Source organism: Dendropsophus ebraccatus, chromosome 4 (assembly GCF_027789765.1).
Source record: "Dendropsophus ebraccatus isolate aDenEbr1 chromosome 4, aDenEbr1.pat, whole genome shotgun sequence".
Lineage (NCBI taxonomy): Eukaryota > Metazoa > Chordata > Amphibia > Anura > Hylidae > Dendropsophus > Dendropsophus ebraccatus.
Window position 1 is genome coordinate 31,785,578 of NC_091457.1, and position 20,597 is coordinate 31,806,174.

The 20,597-nt window shown below is 45.5% G+C and overlaps 1 protein-coding gene across 5 annotated transcripts in view; it reads left to right on the plus strand.

Annotated features, from left to right (window-relative positions):
* Window positions 1–20,597, plus strand: part of MARK2 (microtubule affinity regulating kinase 2) — a 258,426-nt gene that overhangs the window by 191,530 nt on the left and 46,299 nt on the right. For all 5 annotated transcript variants that reach the window (XM_069965440.1, XM_069965439.1, XM_069965441.1 and 2 more), the window contains exons 9-11: window positions 5,043–5,162; window positions 9,628–9,727; window positions 16,221–16,333. In XM_069965440.1, the coding sequence (XP_069821541.1) occupies window positions 5,043–5,162; window positions 9,628–9,727; window positions 16,221–16,333 (333 nt within the window). The remainder of the gene's footprint in view (window positions 1–5,042; window positions 5,163–9,627; window positions 9,728–16,220; window positions 16,334–20,597) is intronic.

Consider the following 20,597-nt stretch of genomic DNA (forward strand, 5'->3'; position numbering starts at 1 on the left):
CCCGTTTCTGCAGTTTATAGAAATACCCCATATGTGGCCCTATTGCGCTATTTGACACAACCACAAGCCTCAGATACAAAGGAGCGCCTAGTGAATTTCAATGCCTCTTATACTTGGTCATTTTTGACTGTACCACTTCAGGTTGGCAGAGGCTCTGGGGTGCCAAAACATAAAAAACACCCCTAAAGGGACACCATTTAGAAAACTACACCCCTCAAGGAATGTAACAAGGGGTGCAGTGAGCATCTGGACCCCACAGGTGCTTCACAGATTTTCCGAACAATATGGCGTGAAAAAAGAAAAATTTATTTTTTACACTAAAATGTTGTTCTAGCCTTCAATTTTTCATTTTCACAAAGGGATAAAAGGAAAAAAAAAAACGCAAAACGTGTAGTGCAGTTTCTCCCGAGTACAGAAATACCCCACATGTGCACATAAAGTGCCAAGCGGGCGCAGGACGAGCCTCCAAAGGGAAGGAGCGCCAACTGGCTTTTGGAAGCTGGATTTTACTGGAATGGATTTCAAGGGCCATGTGGCATTTACAGAGCCCTCGTGCTGCCAAGACACTGGAAACTCCCCACAAGTGACCCCATTCTGGAAACTACACCCCTCAAGGAATCTAACAAGGGGGACAGTGAGCATATGGACCCCACTGGTGATGGGCACAAATGTGGAATAATGTGACGTGAAAGTGAAAATTTTCGTTTTTTCAATTTCATGGCACAAATGTGCCCGTCATCAAGGGGTCCATATCCTCATTGCACCCCTTGTTAGATTCCTTGAGGGGTGTAGTTTCCAGAATGGGGTCACTTGTGGGGGGTTTACAGTGTTTTGGCAGCATGAGGGCTCTGTAAATGCGACATGGCGTTCATCATCCATTCTAGCCAAATCCAACCTCCAAAATTCAAATGGCGCTCCTTCCCTTGAGAGGCTTGCCCTGTGCCCACATGGCACTTTATGTCCACATGTGGGGTAATTACGGACTCGGGGGGAAATTGCTCTACACATTCTGTTGTTTTTTTTCTCTTTTAACCCCTTGAGAAAATGATAAATTCAAGGCTAGACCAACATTATAGTGTAAAAAAATGTAATAATTAATTTTCACGCCACATTGTTCCACATTGGTGCCCGTCACCAGTGGGGTCCATATGCTCACTACACCCCTTGTTACATTCTTTGAGGGGTGTAGTTTCCATAATGGGATCACTTGTGGGGGGTTTCAACTTTCTTGGTAACACAGGGGCCTTTTGAATGCATCATGGCCCCTCGAAATCCATTCCATCCAAATCCAGCTTCCAAAAGCCAAATGGGGCTCCTTCCCTTTGGAGGCTTACCCTGCACCCGCCTGGCGCTTTATGTCCACATGTGGGGTATTTCCGTACTCAGGGGAAATTTCTCTACACATTTTGTGTTTTTTTTTTTTTTTATCTTTTAGCCCCTTGTGAAAATGAAAAAAATCATGACAAGATCAATGATTTAGAGTAAAAATGTTTAAAAAAATTACACTAAATGTTGGTCTAGCCTTGATTTTTTTCCATTTCCACAAGGGGTTAAAAAAGAAAATAAAGCAAAACGTGCAGGGTAATTTCCCCTGAGTATGACAATACCCCACATGTGGACATAATGTGCCATATGGGCACAGGGCAAGCCACCAAAGGGACAGAGCGCCATTTAGAGGGTGGAATGGAGGATGGAGGCCATGTTGCAATTACAAAGCTCCTGTGCGGCCAGGACAGTAAAAAACCCCCACAAGTGACCCCTTAATGGAAACTACACCCCATAAGGAATCTTAACAAGGGGTGCAGTGAGGATATGGACCCCACAGGTGACGTGCACTTATGTAGAACATGTGGTAAGAAAATAAAAAATACGATTTTTTTTCATTTTCACGTCCCAAATGTGGCCGTCACCAGGGGGCCATATCCCCGCTGCCCCCCTTGTTAGATTCCTTATGGGGTGTAGTTTCCAGAATGGGGTCACTTGTGGGGGCTTTTGTACTGTCCTGGCCGCACAGAGGCTTTGTATTTGCATCATGGCATCCTCTAATGGGAATGGCAGCCACACCTATTTAGCTGGGGAAAAGGGACAATTCAAATTTATTTGGGGGTATTAGGCCAATTATTAGTTTATAAGGTTGAAAAGGACAGGAGTCCATCAAATTCAACCTGTGTTGATCGAGAGGAAGGCAAAAAAAAACCTCGTAAGGCAGACGACAGTAGCCTCATCATAGGGAAAAAAAATCCTTCACGACTCCATAATGGCAATCAGAATAATCCCTGGATCAACGTGACCCCTGAAATAGAAATAAGGGACAGAATTTAGATGTCTGCTAAATATTAGGGCTCTATTACTGCTTCTGATATTTTCGGATCGTGCCGCAAGCTACAGTAGCTCGGGCAGCGATGGACCAGAAGAGGGGGATGCTGGTATAAAAGTTATCCCCGTACCGGTGGTAACCTTTATCCAGCAGTGGGAAGATCAGTTCCCAAACGATCTTCCCACTAACTCAGAGGATGGGGGGGGGGGCGCATCTGGGGGCTGGATTCAGGTGTCCCTTCCTACATACACTCTAAGGGTACGTGCACACTGCGGAATCGCAGTGTGCACGTACCCTAAATCTGTAAGAGTACCCTGAGGTACTCTCACGGAGTTTAAAGAATTTCACACCATACCGTCATCTCTTATTAGGACTGTACTGGCGGAAAAGACGTGTCTGGGGGGGAGCGTACGCTACGCTACCCCCAGACACGTCACTGGATGATGAGGATGAATGGAGGGAAAAAGGATCCCCCCATTCATTCTCACTGGCTGTTTCGGTGTGGGAGGCAATAATAGCGTATGCGTACGACACCGAAAACACGCTTATGGTATATGGGGTATATAGTGGTGTAGTGTCAAACTTTATTCAATGTAGTGTAGTGTGGTTAATGTAGTGTTTTTTACGTGTTTTTTTACAGTAAGTATGAAAAAAAAAACCTATGACAAAAAATGGTGTTGCCGATAAATGCCGCACTTATGTGCGGCACTTATTAGCAGACCGTGGCAGTAGGATATAGAAGAAAAACACCCTGCGCCAAAAAGGAGGAGTTGCTGATTAGCAGCGCACTTTCGTGCGATGCTGATCAACACTCAGCGGCGATAGGGTGCGGAAAATAGAAGAAAAAAAAAATTGAAAAAAAAAACACTTACTACATTCTGAACATCCCTATAGCTACTGATAAGTGTATTACACTTATCAGCCGTTAGAGGGCAGCAGAGCGCAAAATCCGGAAAAAGACGACGCTGGAGCCGAATTAAGCCGGACGGGACCCCACGGCAGAAGCCGAAGACCCGACGAGAAGACGAGGACGCCGCGAACCCGGAAGACGCCGATCGGTACCCCGGGACAGGTGAGTAATGTACAAATACCTGCTCTGGACCAGAGCAGGTATTTATTACATTTGGGGCCGTTCACGGCGATCGGGCCAGTAGCTTCATGACCACCATTACTTTTTACAGTAATGGCGGTCGGTGCCGTCCTCGGACAGCACCAACCGCCTTATTTTCCGGGTCACCGATGACCCGGAAAGGTGTTGATCGCCGCTATTGGCTGATCTGAATTGATCAGCCAATAGCGGCGATCGTCAGCACGGGGGGGTGTTAACCACCCCCCGTGCCGAGAAGCTAAGATGGCCTGCTATGATTTATAGCAGGCCATCTTCCCCGATCGCTTTGTGTGAACACACAGCGATCGGGGAAACCGCGGGCGTACATTTACGCCCTGTTGCGTTAAAGCCCAGGCAACGGGGGCGTAAGTGTACGGGCGATGTCGTTAAGGGGTTAAAGTTTACCTGTCATTTAAATGTAATTTTTTGGAAATTAATAAATATCAATAGTACAAGTCATTTTGGGAAACTTTGTAATAGCACCACTCTTATCTGCAGTTTGTGTGGAGTTTTGTAACTCTGTTAGGGTACAAACCCACACACCGTATACACAGCAGATACGCAGAAAAAACGCAGCAGATTTGGTGGTGCAGATTTGATGCTGTGTCCAGTTATTTAGATCTAAACTGCTGCGTATTTGTTGCGTGTTTGTTGCGTATTTGCTGCGTATCGCAGCAGTAAATAAGCTGCATATACGGTGTGTGGGTTTGTACCCTTACTCTGTTTGTAACTCACCATTGAAGTGAATGGAGCTCACTGTGAATGGATTCATTGCAAACCACACCTGAACTGGAGACAAGACTGGTGCTGTCTCTGGAAAAAAAATGGCAATGTTTTTGTAGCACTGGATAACCCCTTTAATTGCAAACCACACCTGAATTGGAGACTGGAGAGTGATGCTGTCTCTGGAGGAAAGTGGCCATGTTTTTTTTTTTTTAGCACTGGATAACCCCCTTAAGCAAAAGAGTTTCCTTCTGTAGTCAGAAAGCTGTTTTTCAGCCTCCCCCCTCACTTTAGAAGAAGAATTTCTATATCTATTATGGTCTATGGGAGGAGGGGTCAAAGGGGATGAGTGAACACAGAGTGAAGACAGCCCTGCAGATCATATTATCCTGCAATCTTCTCTCACCAAGTTCACAGACCTGCATTTACCTTTCTGACCTGTGAGTCCAGCGTTTTATGTGCATAGTGCATATCATATTTTATGTGCATATGTGCATATCTCCAAACTGTACAATTGCTTGTCTTCTCTTCCTGCTCACTCATCCCCCTCAATCCCTTCCCTTTCTATCAAACTCATTCTTCACTTTGCTCCTCTTTAATGAACTGTTTTGCCTCATAATGAGCAGGTATGTATTGAGGGAGGAGGTTGGGAAAACAGCTTTTTGAGTACAGAAAGAGGCTTTTTTTGCCTAATAAAATGTATTACAGAGATTAAATCCCTTGTGTTATTGATTTCTGCAAATATGACAGTTACTTTTTCAGATTTTAACATGTTATCTAGAAGCATGCAAGTTAAAAAAAATGTTTACTACAGTAACAGGATGGACTTTGGCTCCTTTGCCAAAGAAGGAATGTATGGAAACGTCGCATTGAACAAGCTGTCGTCTTTTTCAGGAGCTACGGGAGCGTGTACTAAGGGGCAAATATCGTATTCCTTTTTACATGTCTACAGACTGTGAAAATTTGCTAAAAAAATTCCTCATACTAAATCCAAGCAAGAGAGGCACACTGGAGGTAAGTGAAGTCTGTTATACAATTCTCACCTATCAAATGTATGACATGTCCCTGTGACATGTGAAAGGTGTTTGTTTTTTTTAAAGTGACTGTACCACCAGGCCCAGGCTGAAGCACTGGAGGCGGGCCGACCCACCCTTAGTGGGAGGAAACCCCCGCCCCTCTATGATAGGGTTCCATTGTTTCTAATGGAGTCACAGCATGGAGGGGCTGGGGGTTCTTCCCACTAAGGGTGGGTCGGCCCGCCGCCAGTGCTTCAGCCTGGGCCTGGTGGTACAGTCACTTTAATTACTTTGTCTATTTAAATGGATCATACTACTTTATTAGACTTTTTAGAGAGTTGTAAGCTCCAAAATCTTTTCTGTTACTAGTACACCATCTTTAATGTGCACTTGGCAAAAAAGCACATGACATTTTAAAGGAATTGTCATGATTAGAAAAAAAAGATGGTCTGCCTTTCTTTCCAGAGACAATGCCTCATGTGTCCTTGGGCTATGTCAAGTAAAAGTTCTAGTGCACATCAGCCTTTTTACCATTCTTAAAAATGTTAATATAATTTATATCAAATAGCTTGAAAGGGGTTATCGGGAGAGCATGAAAGGTCCTACCTCTTCTGCTTTCAGGCGTTCAACTTACTCCTTCTGACAGTCTCTGTTGAAAATTTCCACAGACGAGGGGGGTTGGGGATAATGCTGTGGGCAAAGACCAATAGCTGGAGATGTTACTGATGATCCATCAGCATCAGTGAACTATTGGACATTGTGTGCAGGTGTGAATTACCCTGCAAGAAATGCACAAAACATGCTCCTGCCCCCCACACCCCGCGGAAGTTATCAGCAGAGATGCTCAAAGGGTGAAGAGCACAAGAGGGTAGGACCCTTTCTGCCCTCTGGATAACGCCTTTAATATAATTATGATTAAAATCTCAGCACAATGTTACTAGATTAGTCTTTCAAACCTCTTTTTTGTAGTCCTTATGTGGCTTTAACACAAGGTTTGCATAAGGTTAGTCTGTTTTTAGCTCAGAACAGAGCTGCAGTGTATTATCTATCATTTATGTCAAATAGTTGAACTCCCTAGTGGGACAGTAAGGGCCCTATTCCACAGTAACTATAATCGGCCGGATCGGCCCCATTTGGCCCGATTCGGACGATTATCGTTCGGTGAAATAGAGAGAACGCAGCCGATGATCGTGTCATCGGCTGATCGTTCATTTAGGGCCAGACCTAAAATCATCGTTCCCCCACCGCGCATCGCTACGGTTGAATAGCGGTTTGCGGCGGCCGACGATTTGACAAGCAGCAGCATACATTACCTGTCCAGGCTTCTTCTCCGCGCTGTCTTCATCCCCGTGTCCCGCTCGCTCTATCTTCAGAATGGCCGGTCAGCTGACGGAGTGCTCAGCCAATCACAGGCTGGGACCGCCGCGGCCTGTGATTGGCTGATTGAGGCCTGTCAGCTGACCGGCCATTCTGAAGATATAGCGCGCGGGACCCGGGGATGAACACAGCGCGGAGAAGAAGCCTGGACAGGTAATGTATGATGCTGCAAGGACATCGGTAACTATGTCCTTGCAGCCCTCGCTCAACGATCGGGCCGTGGAATAGGCCCATTAAACGAGCGGCGATCTCGTTTACATCGTTGATCGGGCCCTCCTCGGCCCGTGGAATAGGACCCTAAGATTAGTTTAAAAAGTAAAAAAAAAAAAAAAAAGAATACTAAACACACAGTCTGCATTTCCCCTAATGCATTAATGATTTATGCACAGGCACCTCTCTCCCTCCCTGCTCGGTACCCTCCAAATGTATTCATTGAATACATTTATGGGATACTTTGGGGAGCACTCCATGGGAATTACACCCTTTGTCGTGATGTCACGGTTTCTGAGAATTCTAACACTCCATGATCTAATAAATTAAGGGAAATAGCAGTATATGTGCATTTCCCATAATTAATGTACATAAGAAATTTGTCTAACTTTCCATAAGTAATAACATATTAAAAAATACTTATGGCCGGACTTCTCCTTTAACACCTAGACGACCTAGGACGTACTGGTACGTCCTGGAAGTCTGTGCCCAGGCGACCAAGGACGTACCGGTACGTCCTGAGCTATAAAGCAAGTGGGGGCCGGCTGCAATCAGCAGCTGGCACCTCACCGTTAATGACACGCTGCAGCGTGACATTAACTCCTTAAATGCCGCAGCGTTTAATTGTGTCAGGGGGAGTCTCCTGTCACTTACCGATCGGGACCCCCGCAGTGTGACTGCAGGGGTCCCGATCGTTAAAACGAACCGCCGGAGGTCTCTCACCTGCCTCCGTGCGGTGCGATCGGCGCTCTGGTCACTGAGCCTGGTCACAGGCAGGCTCAATGAGCAGATTGCCGATAACACTGATCAATGCTATGCCTATGGCATAGCAAAGATCAGTGTATAAAATCAAAGTAATCAATGTACAAGTCCCCCAAAGGCACTTAAAATGTATAAAAAAAAAGTTAAAATCACTAACACACTACCCCAAAACCCCTCCCCCAATAAAAGTTTAAATCACCCCCCTTTCCCATTATATAAATAAAACATACATATAATATACCGTACCGTGCGTAATTGTCCGATCTATTAAAATATAACGAGCGTCATTGCGAACTTTGAACAGCATAGATGAAAAGAGGGAAAAAAGTGTGCGGATTACAGATTTTGTTACTATATATAAATATATATATATATATATACACACATACATACAGTGGGGCCTTGGATTACGAGCATAATTCGTTCCGGGACCATGCTTGTAATCCAAATCCACTCTTAAACCAAAGCAAATTTTCCCATAGGAAATCATTGAAATGCAGACAATTGGTTCCACAACCCAAAAGTAATGATTTAATATTCTAAATAACATTTAAAACAAACAAACAATGAAAAACAGCTGAATACGTGATATATACAGTAAGTTACTGTACAGTATAGCAATCAGCATGTGGAGTATAATGTATAGTAACTGCATAACCCTGAAAAACAGCAGCAGTTTGTAAATACAGGATGAAACTGCAGATCCCTATAATGCAGTAGCATAGTACAATAGGCTAGAATAGAGAAGCAGGGCTGCTGTCAGAGGTCTGTGTGGTCACATGACAGCAATGGGGAAGGGGTGGGTGTTCAGCATGGACGAATCAGGACTGACAGACTGCAGGGAGCATGAAGGAATGAGCAGGGCAGATGTGGGCACAGTATAGCAGCGCTCTCTGTCCGGTGAGAGAGAGAGGTTACAGCTATGGAGTGATTACCCCCACAGTCCTGTCCCCTGATGCAAGCCCCAGCCTGAAGTGGATCTGCTATGATTTGGAAGGTGAGGGAGACTTCCTGGGTCAGAGTACAGACCTTGCCCCTCCCCCACTCGCACTTCCACCCAGTACAGGGAGCTCTTAAACCAAAGCAATGCTCTTAAACCAAGTTACAATTTTAAAAAAATGTGAGCTCTTAAACCAAAATGCTCTTAAACCAAGTTACTCTTAAACCAAGGTACCACTGTGTGTATATATATATATATATATATATATATATATATATATATATATAAAATTAAAATGAAAATGTGATCAAAACGTCCGATCTTCACAAATATGGTATTAATAAAAACTAGAGATCATGGCAGAAAAAATTACATCTCATACAGCCCAATAGGTGAAAAAATAAAACTATAAGCGTCACAATAGGCCCATTTTTTAATAATTGCCAAAAAAAGGATTTCATTAAAAAAAATATATAACATTAGAGAATCTGCGTAAACCTGCATATGGTTGTGTTCGGACTGACCTATAGAGTAATAGTATCATGTCACTTTTACCATATAGTGCATTACGTAGACACAGGAACCCCCCAAACGTTACTATATTGCATTCTTTTTTTACGATTTCACCTATTTATATCTTCATAAATAATATATTTGGGTTTCCGTCATACATGTTATGGTAAAATGAAAGACGCCTTTACAAAGTCCAACTATTCCTGTAACAAACAAGCCATTACATGGCCTTGTAGCTAGAAAACTGAAAGTGCTAGAGCTCTTAGAAGGGGAGGAGGGAAAAACGAAAGCGCATAGATCATAATTTGCGCGTTCCACTGGGTCATTTTGGGCCTGGTCCTCAAAGGGTTAAGGGGGATGGGGCTTTACATCCGCTGTAAGTATCTAAACCTATACATATTGACAATACCAGGAATGGCAGTGGATTTTGCTGCTGAACTCACAGCGTGAAATTTGCTGCGATCTGGTATGTGTGAACCCACTCTTAGGAAATACAACCTGATTAGAGAGAGAACATGTTTCAGTACCTGTCTGTAATCAGTAAAAAAAAAATGGAGATTAAGTGATAGGATTCCTCAAATGTCATGAAAAGGAATGTTACGGCTGATAGTTCAATGCTCTCATCATTTATCTAAAATATTGTGCTTCTGCTTATTTACAGCAAATTATGAGGGATCGCTGGATGAATGTAGGTTATGAAGATGATGAGCTAAAGCCATATATTGAACCAGTTCCAGATTACAAGGATCCTAAAAGAACAGGTCTGTCTATTTAATCTTTATCTTAATCTACTTTACAGATTTACTAGAAAATAGGTTATTATTGCTTTACAAGATGGGAATACCTCTTTATTTCTGCTCATTTTCTTGCAAAAATGTTGTAGACTTTTAAAGCAAATTTTACCCCTTGAAATGTAAAGGGTTAAATGTAAGTCCAATCCAATATGGATTGCGGAGGGTATTTTTTATTTTTTTAAAATAGACTCTTAAATGAACTAGTGTGGAACCGGGTCACAATGAAATTAGAAATTCTCACACTACCCCAAGAAAAGGGAGGGTTATCTAAACCAAATATGTTTGGTTTTTTTCCTTGCAAATAGCCTGGCGTGGATTGTAAAATGGAGGGATTCAGATTATTTGCAGGAAGGGGGAAAAAAGGACATCTTTGAATTAATGGAGGTAAGAAAGGCGGATAATATCCCAAGAGATTTGTTGCTAGGGAGGTTAGTAAGAGTCTGGAGGCAAATAAGGAAAATAACGGGAGTTACTGGGGCCCTAGAATGTACACTATTAATACAGAATGCCAACTTGACGGAAGTCAACAAGATAGAGGAGTTGAAATATTGGAGAAGTGTGGGATTGACCAAAATTTCTCAAATTTGTGAGGCTAGAAGTATTAAAAAAACTGGAAGAACTAAGTAAAATAGCAGGAAAAAAAGATCATGTGATTGAGATACAGACAGCTGAGGAAAGCATTACCAGCCTCCAGAGGAAGCCAAGAGTTAGTGGTGGAGCACTTTCACGGATTATGAATGTGGGGTAGAATACTAAGGGGAATATGTCCAAGTTTTACAAGATGATAATGGGGCCAAAAGGGGACACTATGGTGGTTAAATCTCAAAAGAAATGGGAAGTATTATAGGGAATTGTGATAAAGAATTTTGTGAGGAAGTCTACAAATGGGGATGTTTGGGTCTCACAGAAGGCACAAAATAACTAAATTTTTTTGTCATGCACAGACTGTATTACACAGGAAAGGATTTTTTTAAAAGGGGCTCTAAAGGAAGTGAACATTGTAAAAGATGTTTAATAGAGAAATCGGTTTTAGACAATCACTGGTGGGGGTACAGCAAAATTAAAAAAATTTGGGGGAGAGGTTTTTGAGGTTATGTTTAATATATTTGAGGTGGAGATAAAAGGTACTTATGTGCACTACTGGGTATGAGGGTAAAAACAAAACAGGCTTATTTGGTTTTAAAGATAATAAATAAATATATATATATATATATATATATATATATATAATATAATATATAATTTTCTGCGGCAAGGCTGGTAATAGCAAGAAATTGGACAGCTACTAGTGCTCCTCATATTGACGAATGGAGAAATGGGGGCAATAACATACTAAGAGCAGAACTTTGGAAAAGGAGAAAGCAGAAGGAAATGGGAAGGTACCCAGAATGTGTAAATTTGTGGTGGAAGTTTTGGTGCAAAGAAAGCGTGGAGACCGGAGACGCGATGTAGATCATCTGGGGTAGTTTGTGTTTTAGTTGGATTTTTTTTAAAATGAATATTATTTTATATTATATACAGTGTGTGTGTATGGATAGATATATTTCTACTTTTATTTTTTTTTAATATGTATAGTTATGTACTTATTTATTTATTACTTTGTTTATTCTTCTTTCGTTCCCAGATGGCCGGTGGAGCGGAATAGGGTGGGAAAGGGGCGGGGCTAGTTTGAGAGAATTAAGAAATCAGAAGGTATATGAATAAAAGAATTAATAAAGGTTAAAGCGACTCTGTACCCACAATCTGCCCCCCCCCCCCCAAACCACTTGTTCCTTCGGATAGCTGCTTTTAATCCAAGATCTGTCCTGGGGTTCGTTCGGCAGGTGATGCAGTTATTGTCCTAAAAAAACTACTTTTAAACTTGCAGCCCCGTGCCCAACGGCCGGAGCTTAGCGTATCTTTGCCCTAACTTTGCACGACCCCTCCATCCCTCCTATCCACCCTCTTCATCATTAGGAATGCCACTGGAACATTTTCTCCTGTCTGAACATTGCACAGGTGCCTTAACGATCCAACCCATGTTCAGCATTCACACTGCTGATGAATAGGAGACAAATCTGTTTGGGGCATTCCTAATGATGAGGAGGGCGGGGAGGAGGGACAGAGAGGTTGTGCCAGCCTAATGTATACACAATCTTAAGCCCCAGCCGTTGGGCACCAGGCTGCCAGTTTATTCGAAGGTACAAGCGGTTTGGGGGGGGGGGGGGTCAGATTGTGGGCACAGAGTCGCTTTAAAGTAGTAGATGGGGGGGGGGGGGGAAAGCATTATGGTACTCACTTTTCTTTTATAAAGTATGGTAAGCTTCCAGCTCCATAGTTCAAGGTGACTTCCACAGCTGAAATGAAATATGTCCGCGGTTGGCCTTCAGAACTACAAGGCCTTTTTCTGGCAGGTGTCCATACATATCAATGTCTTCTATATCAGTGTTGTTGTAATCATAATCGTAAAAGTCTGAGTCTGCTCCGATCTTCTTAATAAATTCAGATTTATTCTGTAATTTTTTTTTTAAAAGTAAAAAAAAAAATTGTCAAAAATCTGGTGCAATTTGCACCAAGAAACTGTATGCATTAATAGAAATTGATGTGTGTTAGACACCTTTTTTATTGCTTTTAAAATAGGTGGTGCTTATCATGAAATGTGTGTTCAATGCAAAGTGTTGGGGTTTAGATGTTCCATTTTTGGCATTAAATTAAGTAGACTGTGCTAAATTAAACTAGACGATCTACAAATAAAGTACAACGTGTGTAGACGCACCATATTTTTAAACAGGCTAAGTAACTGTTTTATCAATCTAAAACAGTGGGCTCTATCCACAGAATAGGGCATAATTAAGAGTTTGCGGGGGTCCAACTAGTGGTCTCTTAATTATGCTAGATCGGTGCTCTCTTACCCTGGCTCGATATCCTGCGATATTATGCAGACAGTGCTGCACAGACATCGGTAGCTTTAATTAGCCCTTGACTGCGCTTCAGCTATTACACAGAGCGATGAGTATGCAGCAGCCCATGATTTTTTGGCATGGTCAAAGAAAAATCAGCTGTCAAGCAAGCATTTGACTGCTGTCTTGCTGATCGCTGTATAGGAGGTAGCACAGAAGCTAGTGTTCAGTTGAGCATAGAGAAAGCAGATACAGAGATGCAGAGATGCAGTATGCGGGGTAGTAACCAGGGGAGACAATTCCATATACTAGTTACAGAAGGACCAGAAATAGTGCTGCTGTTCATGTACATACATAGAACAACACATCCTGTAAAGTGACATTTACACATTAAGGTTACAAACCCACTTGCCGGATCTGCAGCGAGTCTCCTTGCTGCGTTTTTGCAGGGAGACTCGCTGCAGATCCCGGCCCTATACTTTCAATAGCAGAGAAACTCGCAGCAGGGATGTATATCCCTGCTGCGATTTTGTCTGCAGCCCGCCCCATTAACCCCCCGGCCGCCGGACATTATACATTACCCGGTCCCCATTCCTGCTTGCTTCGGGGCTCCCAGTGTCTTCACGGCCCGCCCCGCCAATCAGTGTGCTGCGGCGGGGCAGCGCACTGATTGGCCGGGCGGAACGTGCCAGGAGCCGCTGAAGCAAGCAGGAGCCGGGATCAGGTAATGTATATCCTGCCCGCCCCCCTGCAGCCCCGATCGCCCCCAGCCCCGCAGCCCCCGGCCGCACGATCGCCCCCAGCCCCGCAGCCCCTGCAGCCCCCGGCCGCACGATCGCCCCCAGCCCCGCAGCCCCCGGCCGCACGATCGCCCCCCGCCCTGCAGCCCCCGGCCGCACGATCGCCCCCCGCCCCCGGCCGCACGATCGCCTGCAGCCCGCAGCCCCCGGCCGCACGATCACCTGCAGCCCCCGACCGCACGATCGCCCCCAGCGGGCGATCGTGCAGCCGGGGGCTGCCGGGCTGGGGGCTGCGGGCGATCATGCGGCCGGGCGCTGTGGGGCTGCAGGCGATCGTGCGGCCGGGGGCTGGGGGCGATCGTGCCGCCGGGGGCTGCAGGGCTGGGGGCGATCGTGCGGCCGGGGGCTGTGGGCGATCGTGCGGCTGGGGGCGATCGTGCGGCTGGGGGCAATCGTGCGGGCGGGGGCTGCAGGGCTGGGGGCGATCGTGCGGCCGGGGGCTGCGGGGCGATCGGGGCTGCAGGGGGGCGGGCAGGATATACATTACCTGATCCCGGCTCTTGCTTGCTTCAGCGGCTCCCGGCACGTTCCGCCCGGCCAATCAGTGCGCTGCCCTGCCGCAGCGCACTGATTGGCCGGGTGGGCCGTGAAGACACCGGGAGCCCCGTAGCAAGCAGGAACAGGGACCGGGTAATGTATAATGTCCGGCAGGTTAATGGGGCGGGCTGCAGACAAAATCGCAGCAGCGATGTACATCCCTGCTGCGAGTTTCTCTGTTATTGAAAGTATAGGGCCGGGATCTGCAGCGAGTCTCCCTGCAAAAACGCAGCAAGGAGACTCGCTGCAGATCCGGCAAGTAGGTTTGTAACCTAAAGGGGTTTTTCTCCCAAGAGCTAAAAAATAAATGCTAAATTAGTTGCTACATTTCCCATCATGAAGTGCTTCTCCCTGATTGGTCCATTTGCGTACTTATCCTCTTGGCTTTCTTTTCTGCCCACTGCTGTCATACTGTGCACACCCTTGACAGGCTGGCTCCCTGCACTGATCGCACTTAACCCCCCCCCCCCTTCCCTGCACACACATCTCAGGCCGGCTCCATGCCGTGATTGCACCTAAACAACCCTCCCAGTACAATACCACAGATCGGCGCCCTGCTGTGATCGCACCCAAGCCACCTACCCGTGGACTTACATGACAGGCCAGCTCCCTACAGTGATCACATCTAACCCACCCCCTGCACACAATGACAGGCCGTCTCCCTGCTGTGATCGCATCAACCCTACCCCCCGCGCACATGCATCGGGTATGCTCCGCTCACACACCGCGATGCGATCACAGAGGGAGCCAGCCTGTCGTGTGTGTGGCGGGGTGGGGAGGTTGGGTTATGTGCGATCACTAGCCAGCCTGAGCCAGCCTGAAGTTTCTGCTTGGGGGTAAGTGCGCTTTGTAGCAGGGAGGGAGCCAGCCCTGTCATTTGTCTGTCACACGTCACATCACACGGAGGACACATGTTCCCTGACTCCAAAGGTGGGGGCCAGGAGGAAGGAGCGTGTCGGCATGGATGGCCATTAACCTCATTTTGTGCATGGAGTCAGCAATAATGGCTCCAAAATGGCCCTAAAAAGCTAATTACTTGCTATGAGCATTGTATATAGCTATGTGTGGGCTTTTTAACTCTGTAAAAAATGAATACCCCTTTAAGTTTGCATTGTCTAACAATTAGCAATTTTTTCGTTATGTCGCCCAATGGGTGTGAGTTTACTACATTTGCATGCCCGAATCAATATTCCTCTATGGCCATGTTCGGCTTTCACTGCGCCCTCTCAGGCGATAGTCACAAACACTTTTGTCAAAAAATGGTCTGAAAGTTTGCCACTCATTTTTCCAGTAAAGGCTGACATTATTTTCAGATTATTTCTAAACCTCCGAAAAAAACATGTGGGCACATATCCTCATAATTTGCTGCCTGTACCAGTAAAGCTGTGACAAGAGGCATTGGGAATTCTTACAACTCCTGGTGGCCTACTACAGCATCCTTAGTTATGTCCTAATTGTAGGGACATCTAAAGCTAGTAGTACACATTAAATATATATGTACTAACAGTAGCTGCCCACCTCCATTCAGAATGTATACACACTGAGCGTGCATGTGTAAATGGGGGGGGGGGGGGTAATCTGGATAAGTAAGCCATGTCAATGGACTGTTGATATCTAGCAGCACTGTCAGTCTAGCAGGAAGAATCTTTTTAAGGGTGCCTTCACACATACGGACTCGCAGCAAAAAACTCGGTCCGAGTTTCTGCTACGAGCCGAGACCCTGGAAGGCCCCTATCACTACATACAAGCAGTGGTCTGAAAGACCGCTGCGTGTATGTAATGCAGCCGCCCCCTTAACCCTTTCGGCTCCCGCATCGGTCTCGCACCGCTGTCTCCATACATTACCTGGCTCTGGCTGCACGGGGTCCCAGCGTCTTGCTCTGCTGCCCAGCCAATTAGTGTGTTGCCCAGCCGCAGCCACTGATTGGCTGGGCGGCAGAGCGGGACCCCCTGCAGCCAGAGCCAGGTAATGTATGGAGACAGCGGTGCAGGAGCCGAAGGGGTTAAGAGGGCAGCTGCATTACATACACGCAGCGGTCTTTCAGACCACTGCTTGTATGTAGTGATAGGGGCCTTCCAGAACCTCGGATCGTAGCAGAAACTCGCAGCGAGTTTTTTGCTGCGAGTCGGTATGTGTGAAGGCACCCTAAGAGGGAATCAAATTCCCCCTACTGCAATAGTCAGTCTTCTTTAGTAGAAGTAAATGTAAGTGACTGAGTATTTTTTTTTATTCCTTATGTATAGAGTTGATGGTAACTATGGGTTACACACGTGAAGAAATCCAGGACTCTCTAATTAACCAGAAATATAATGAGGTTATGGCAACATATCTGCTTCTCGGCTATAAGTCTTCTGAGGTATAGTATACAGTCTATGTATGTGTACAGAAGGTATAAAAAGTTTACATGTTTATCTATTTCAGTCACAATTAGTATGTTTTCAGTCTATATTCTATTTTGTTCTCCATTAATTAAGGGTGCGTTCACACCTACAGGATCTGAAGCAGATCTGCAGCAGATTTGATGCTGTGTTCAGTTATTTAAATGAAATCTGCTGCAGAAAATCAGCTGCAGATCCTGTAGGTGTGAACGCACCATAAAAGTGTATTCTCATCTCAACTTATAGTTATACGTGTTGGGCTCAACAAAGTAAATATTTTTGCAAATGTCTAGGTTACAGATCACTGCTCTGCTCGAAAAGCAATGGTTTGTCGTGTGTGTAGATATATTTATATATGGATATAGTATACATATTTATATATTATACAGTTTTATATGTATTGTATTCCTTCCCATCTACAGTATAGCTATTGTTACTAGTGATGAACGAACATGCTGAGCTTGATACTCATTCGAGTATTAGGGTACTCGAAGGTACTCGTTACTCGGATGAGCATCTCGCGATACTCGAGAAAATCTCATCATCCGTTTCCTGTAAGTTTGGGTGCAATTTCTCAGCCAATAAACATGCAGGAGACTCTTTGGTACATCCTGTGACCATGTGGGACCCATACATGTCGATAGCAGCGATTGGTTGGCCAGATCAGATGACCCTGCCTTATAAAAAATCGCGGCTGCCAGTGCTCACTTCAGTGCTCGCTGAAAAGATTAGGGACAGAGCTGCTGCTTGTCAGGGAGAGCGTTAGGGAGGAAATTAGCGTTCCAGTAGGCAGGGAATACTAGCGAAACAACCAAACAGCCCTTTTCAGGGCTTCAAATCGTTTTTAATTTGTATTACTACAGACTGCTGGCTGGAACTTGCAGTGCAGCTACCACGATTTCAGCAACACATTGTGGTGATCCAGCTGCTGGCAGAAAGGGGACATTAGGTGTTGCATACAGACCCCTAAGTGCTCAGTACTCTTTTTTTATCATTTTGTGGCTGGTGGTGCTGCTGGCGTAGATTGTATTGCTGTGATTTGTAGTACACCTGCATAGAACTTAACTACTCATTGTCCTGTGTAACAGGTGCCATAGACCACAGCCCACCACTTACACACAGACTCTATAGACAGCCTCCAAATACTAGTGTGACACTGACCACCAGTATATTTGATGATTTCTGTATTTCTAACTCAAGGCATATCAAAGCTCACTACTGATTACCCAGTGTAAGGTGGTGTCACACAGTGTATAGGTTCAGCCACCACCAAATTGTATATCACAGACTCTCATAAACTAGTGGGACCACTACTATATTTGCTGATTTCTGTATTTACTAATCAAGGCATATCTAAACTCAGTAGTAATTGCCCAGTGTAAGGGGCTGTCACACATTAGTGTATAGCTGCAGCCACCACCAGATTGTATACCAAAGCCTTCCAAAAACTAGTGGGACCACTAGTATATTTGCTGAACCCGAACTTTCAGCATTTGATTAGCGGTTGCTGCTGAAGTTGGATAAAGCCCTAAGGCTATGTGGAAAACATGTATATAATCATTGGCTGTATCCATGTTTTCCAGACAACCTTTAGAGCTTTATCCAACTTCAGCAGCCCTCGCTAATCAAATGCCGGATGGACTCGAACCCGAACCCGGTTCGCTCATCTCTAGTTCCAAGCGATGCCGTGGGCAGAGGCTGTGGTTCAGGGCAGGGTAACACAGCAGTACTCGTTGAGGAGCTTCTTCTCGCAACTTACGGGGTCTCATGGTAGACCGATATTGAAACCGCTGCAGTGTGAACAGGTGATGACGTGGATAGCGGATAATGTGTCCAGTAACTTATCCACTCAGTCCAGCCATGCTACCGAAGGGAGTGGAACCCTTGCTACAGCAGCTCAGCCTCCTTCCCCACAGCCTGGCCCCTCCAGGGAAAGGAGGGATTCAGATCCACCACCATGCTCCCAGGAACTATTTTCTAAACCCTTACCTGAGTCTGAGCAACCAGAGCAGTCGATTTGTCCCTATGCCCAAACTATGCAGCTCACACAGTCAGTGGGTGATGAGAGTGGGGACTTGCATGCGGGGTTTGAAGAGGTGTTTGATGACGATGAGACCCGGTTGTCAGACAGTGAGGTTGTTGTCATGGATGTAACTCAAAGTGGGTAGCAGAGTGAGGAATTGGAGGAAGAACTGGTGGATGAGTACAAGGTGACTGACCCGAGCTGGATGGATAAGCCTAGTAAAGACAGTGCTTCTGAGGGGGAGGCAAATTCACCCGCAGGACCGGTTGGAAGAGGAAGAGGGGTGGGCAGAGGGAGAAGCAGTGCCAGAGCAAGTAGATCAGCAACTGTTTCACTGAGTCATACTCCCTTGGCCAGTCCTAGATGTTCGCAAGTCTGGAGGTTTTTTAAAGAAACTGCGGATAACCGACGGACTGTAGTGTGCAACATTTGCCACGCCAGGATCAGCAGGGGTGCCAGTACTACCAGCCTAACCACTACCAGCATGCGCAGGCATATGAGTGCTAAACACCCCACTCAGTGGAACCAAGGCCGTTCAGTGACTGCAAGTCACCCCCCTACTCCTTCCCCTGTGTCACTTGCTGGCTCTGTCAGTCCCCCCGTCCAGGCCCCAGGCACGAGAGCCTACCGCCCTACACCCATCCCTTCACCTCCACTATGCTTCACACCCTCCAGCAAGGTGTCCAAGCGCAGCATTTAACTGTCCCTGCAGCAGACCTTTGAACGGAAGCGCAAATACACTGCCACTCACCCGCATGCACAAGCCTTAAATGTGCACATAGTCAAACTGCTGAGCCTGGAGATTCTGCCCTATTGGCTGGTAGAGACAGAGGTTTTTAGGAACCTCATGGCAGTGGCTGTCCCTTGCTGCCACTACTTTTCACGGGTTCAAGTGGAAAAAATACAAGGAAACTCGTTTCATTACCTTAGCATAGAAAGAAAGCCAAATTGAAAGAAAAAAAAAGTATTTCCTGCACCCCTTTAAATCACATTGCCTATGTCAACCACAGATGGCATAGGCAAGGGGAGAATCAAACAGCACCCGCCTCTAACTGGTGCGTGTGTATGTGTATAATAAAGGGGTGTGGGTAAAAATTTTATTTGAGACCCTTGAGGTGAGCCTACCAAAAATTGAATTACAGGCCCTTGAGTGAGGCCCCCCCTTTTCAAAAATTGTGCTTGAGGCCCTTGAGGTGAAGGCTGACTTTTAAGGGCCTCAAACTGAATTTTTAGAGGGCTTCATAAATTTATTTTGAGGCCCTTTAGGTGAGACCTCCCCAAAAAATTTTTTGAGGCCCTTCAGGTGAGCCCTCCTAAAATACCCTTGCGCTGAATACCCTCTCAGAGAGAACTCTGTTGGTGCGGCAGGGCAGGCCAGCACCTCCAAGGTATAGAGGGACAGTTGTAGCCTTGTGTCCAGCTTTGACACCCAATAATTGTAGGGGACAGAGGGATCAGAGACAACAGGGTTATATTCTGCCAGATACTCCCTCAACATCTAACAATATTTGTCCCTCTTGCTTACATCTTATCTTAGTTTCTGTCATATAAGATACCCATAGATGCTGTAGACAAGGGGGAAATCAAAGGACATCCATCGGTAACTGGCATTGCTTGTGTGTGACATGGTCAGACCCATCCTGTTTAAATTTTGAAGCACGAACAGTCTATTCACTGTATGGATAGAGCTATGTGCTGTGCTGTGTAGTAGCCCTAAGAAGGTCTTTTGGGGTCCTGGCTGCCTACAGTCATTTAAAATCTTAACATCCCCTACTCCAAGATCTATCCCTCAACTTGTTACAATTACAATGTAAAAGCAGATAGTTCTACTGCAGCCTGTTCTGCAAAATTAGCAGCTGCCTTCCTCTCTATGAGAATAGGTACCTGATATATGCTGTGATGTGTAGTGTATTAGCCCTAAGAAGGGCTTTTGTGGTCTTGTCTGCCTAAAATCACTTAAATCCTAACTGTCTCTACTCCAAGATCTCTACCTCATTAGGTTTAAGATGACATCTGATGACTAGCAGCGGGAGCTGAGTTCTTATAGTTTGAGGTCACATGAGTAAGACATCCAGTCAGTGTTCTCGCGATGCCTTTGTGCTCCTAGGCCCCATCACAGCCTCCTGAGTGAAATACTGTGTGTGAACATAGCTTTAAGCCTAAGGCTATTTTCACACAAAAATGACCACAATAATGCAGTTGTATGTACAAAGACTTAC